The 2,678-nt window shown below is 35.4% G+C and overlaps 1 protein-coding gene across 1 annotated transcript in view; it reads left to right on the top strand.

Moving 5' to 3' along the window:
- The first annotated feature begins 1,335 nt into the window (after positions 1-1,335).
- LOC104825616 (chloride channel protein CLC-b) overlaps positions 1,336-2,678 on the top strand; it is a 4,052-nt gene continuing 2,709 nt past the window's right edge. Inside the window, exons 1-3 of the mRNA XM_010557975.2 lie at positions 1,336-1,788; positions 2,260-2,460; positions 2,570-2,664. Of these exons, the coding sequence (XP_010556277.2) occupies positions 1,619-1,788; positions 2,260-2,460; positions 2,570-2,664 (466 nt within the window). The 5' untranslated portion in view covers positions 1,336-1,618. The remainder of the gene's footprint in view (positions 1,789-2,259; positions 2,461-2,569; positions 2,665-2,678) is intronic.

Below are 2,678 nucleotides of genomic sequence, written 5' to 3'. Positions count from 1 at the left end.
TAATACGTGGCCAAAAGTATTTTCCGAACTAAAAAATCCATGAGATTCTATTATTCCGTGTATGAGAAGGGAAAATGCTTTCATAATTTTATATGTATAGACTAAAATTTTCCATATTTTGAGGTTAAAAATATATAGTGTGTATATATATATATCATTAAATTAATTTCAGTCGATTTTTTAAAAATATTTTTCACAAAAAAAAGAGAAACAATAATGCCGTGGGGTAGGAGACGTAAAATGATTAGTCATAAAATATTACACGACCATGTGGATTTATTTAAAATAGCGGCGTCTGTTGGATTACCCGAAGGGTCGGAATTTTTATGACCGTTGGATCTAGACGAATCGACGCATATGATTTAAGACACGTGTCGATATTTAATTGGTTGATTTGTAGTGCAAATCTGTCAGATGAAGTGGGTGAGCTGGACTTTGGCAGGTGAGCGCTCTTTGATCCCGGAGGAAGACATTTGTCACTCAAGAAAAAAATAAAGCAGCCCATTACATAAATATACATATATAAATATAATTTGTTTCTTATTAGATTATAAAACTTCATAAATTAATTTTTCGGATAGATTCTCTATTTGTTTTTTTTGTTAAGAGATTATCTATTTGTTTATATATTTAATCTTTAAAAAACACAAATCTAAGAAATAATTTTCTCATATTTTGGTATGATATTGAAATAAAATAATTTACACGAAAATCTATAAACAATAGAAATTGAAGCTGTTTTTTGTTTGGAAAATTCCCGATTCAGAATTAGACAGTGCTGTAATTTCAATAAAAAAAAAAACAATGGAAAACAATAAGATTATATTGTCTTTTATCAAAATCCATACAAAAGTCTCTGTCGATAATTTTTTTTTTATTTGTCATGAACGTTGTTGGTCTGCGCAAGAAACTCATGAAATTATAAATTATCACAGTTGCTTGGAAAAATTTGTGTGGAGTGTTAGAAACCAAAGCCCACACGCTTTAGAGAGAGTCTATGCCACGCGCTCAATGATCTCGAAACCATCCAAGTAATCGGGCCATCTATGCTAACTGTATATTTTAAAGTTTAAGCTGGATAATTATATAGTTTATGTATTTTAATGTAAAATTAAAATACTTTAAAATAACGATTTCTAGCCCTATTTTTTGCAACAGATATCCAAATTAATTTTTAGTAACCAATTTTAGGTACAAATGTCTTGAATTGGATAATTTTGTTATTATTTATTTCTATTTATTGCGCATATTTGTTTATACGCGAATGATGGTCTTATCTATAACTTTGGTACCCGCTGTTGGTCGTCGCAAAAAAAAGGAAACAAACCCATAAGCGTTGCCCATATCAGTACTGTCTACATACATACATATATATATACATGTGCATGCATGTATGTATATGCGTATGCGTATCCATGTGTACGTAGACATGTATAAAGGCCTGTAAAGTGTCTGTTCTGGAAGAAAAGACAAAGCCCGGAGGAAGAATGATTGCGTGAGAAGAGCTTTAAAATCCCAATAACCAAAAAAATTGGAGGAAGCCTAAAACTTCGAACAAGAACAAGTTTTTTTTTTTTTTTGTTTCTGTGGAATTTGATTCGTAGATCTTGTGGAGAAGATGGATGAAGAAAGGAATCTGTTTGGGAATGAAGAAGGGGAAGAAGCAGAACCAGACCCAGAGAACAACACTCTGAACCAGCCTCTCCTAAAGAGGAACAGAACACTTTCTTCAACTCCACTTGCTTTGGTCGGCGCAAAGGTTTCCCACATAGAGAGCTTGGACTATGAGTATGTCCCTCCATCTCACTTGAGATCTTTTTGTCTTTTTATACATATATCAACCATGGTATTTCAAGATTCTTCTGCTCCCCGGTTTGTGGACTCAAGGGTTTCTTCAGTTTCCCCCCAAGTTTTGATTTTTTTTTCCGGATCTTTATGGGTACGTAATTGAACCGGGATCTGGAGCCCATGTTCTTCTTATTCTTCATCATCTTGGGGTTATCAATTTTTTTGATAATTCAACTCAATTGGTATATTTTGTGATTTGAGAAACGAATCGGGCATTTGAAGATGATCCAGAGGATCAGAGATGGAGAATCGAACAGGGTTTTGGGAAATTCAGATTATTATTTATTTTTATTAATTATTATGGATGGTGGGCATGTGGTGATGATAAAATAGAAATGGGTGATGGATATAATAAAAAAAAAAGAAAAGAAAAGGGAAGGTAACGAGGGTTGATGACGGTGATGGATGCAGGATAAACGAGAACGATCTGTTCAAGCACGACTGGAGAAGCAGATCGAAGACACAGGTGCTTCAGTACGTATTCTCGAAATGGACATTGGCCTGTCTGGTCGGCCTCTTGACTGGTCTCATCGCCACTCTCATCAATCTCGCCGTCGAAAACATCGCCGGTTACAAGCTCCTCGCCGTCGGCCATTACCTCTCCCAGCAACGGTCCCTCCCTCCCTCTCTCTTTTATAATATATGGTCAAAATATCATATTTTTTTTAACTGTTCCTTCCAAATAGATCTCACCCTTTTCTTGTAATTAATGGCACGACAGATACATGACAGGGCTGATGATCTTCACGGGGGCGAACTTGGGATTGACGTTAGTGGCTGGAGTGCTCTGTGTATGCTTTGCTCCTACAGCTGCAGGGCCTGGCATTCAT

The sequence above is a fragment of the Tarenaya hassleriana genome, unplaced genomic scaffold (assembly GCF_000463585.1).
Source record: "Tarenaya hassleriana unplaced genomic scaffold, ASM46358v1 Cleome48, whole genome shotgun sequence".
In the NCBI taxonomy this organism is placed as follows: domain Eukaryota; kingdom Viridiplantae; phylum Streptophyta; class Magnoliopsida; order Brassicales; family Cleomaceae; genus Tarenaya; species Tarenaya hassleriana.
The sequence above is the reverse complement of the archived record's forward strand: the minus strand, read 5'-3'. Positions and strand labels throughout refer to the sequence as shown.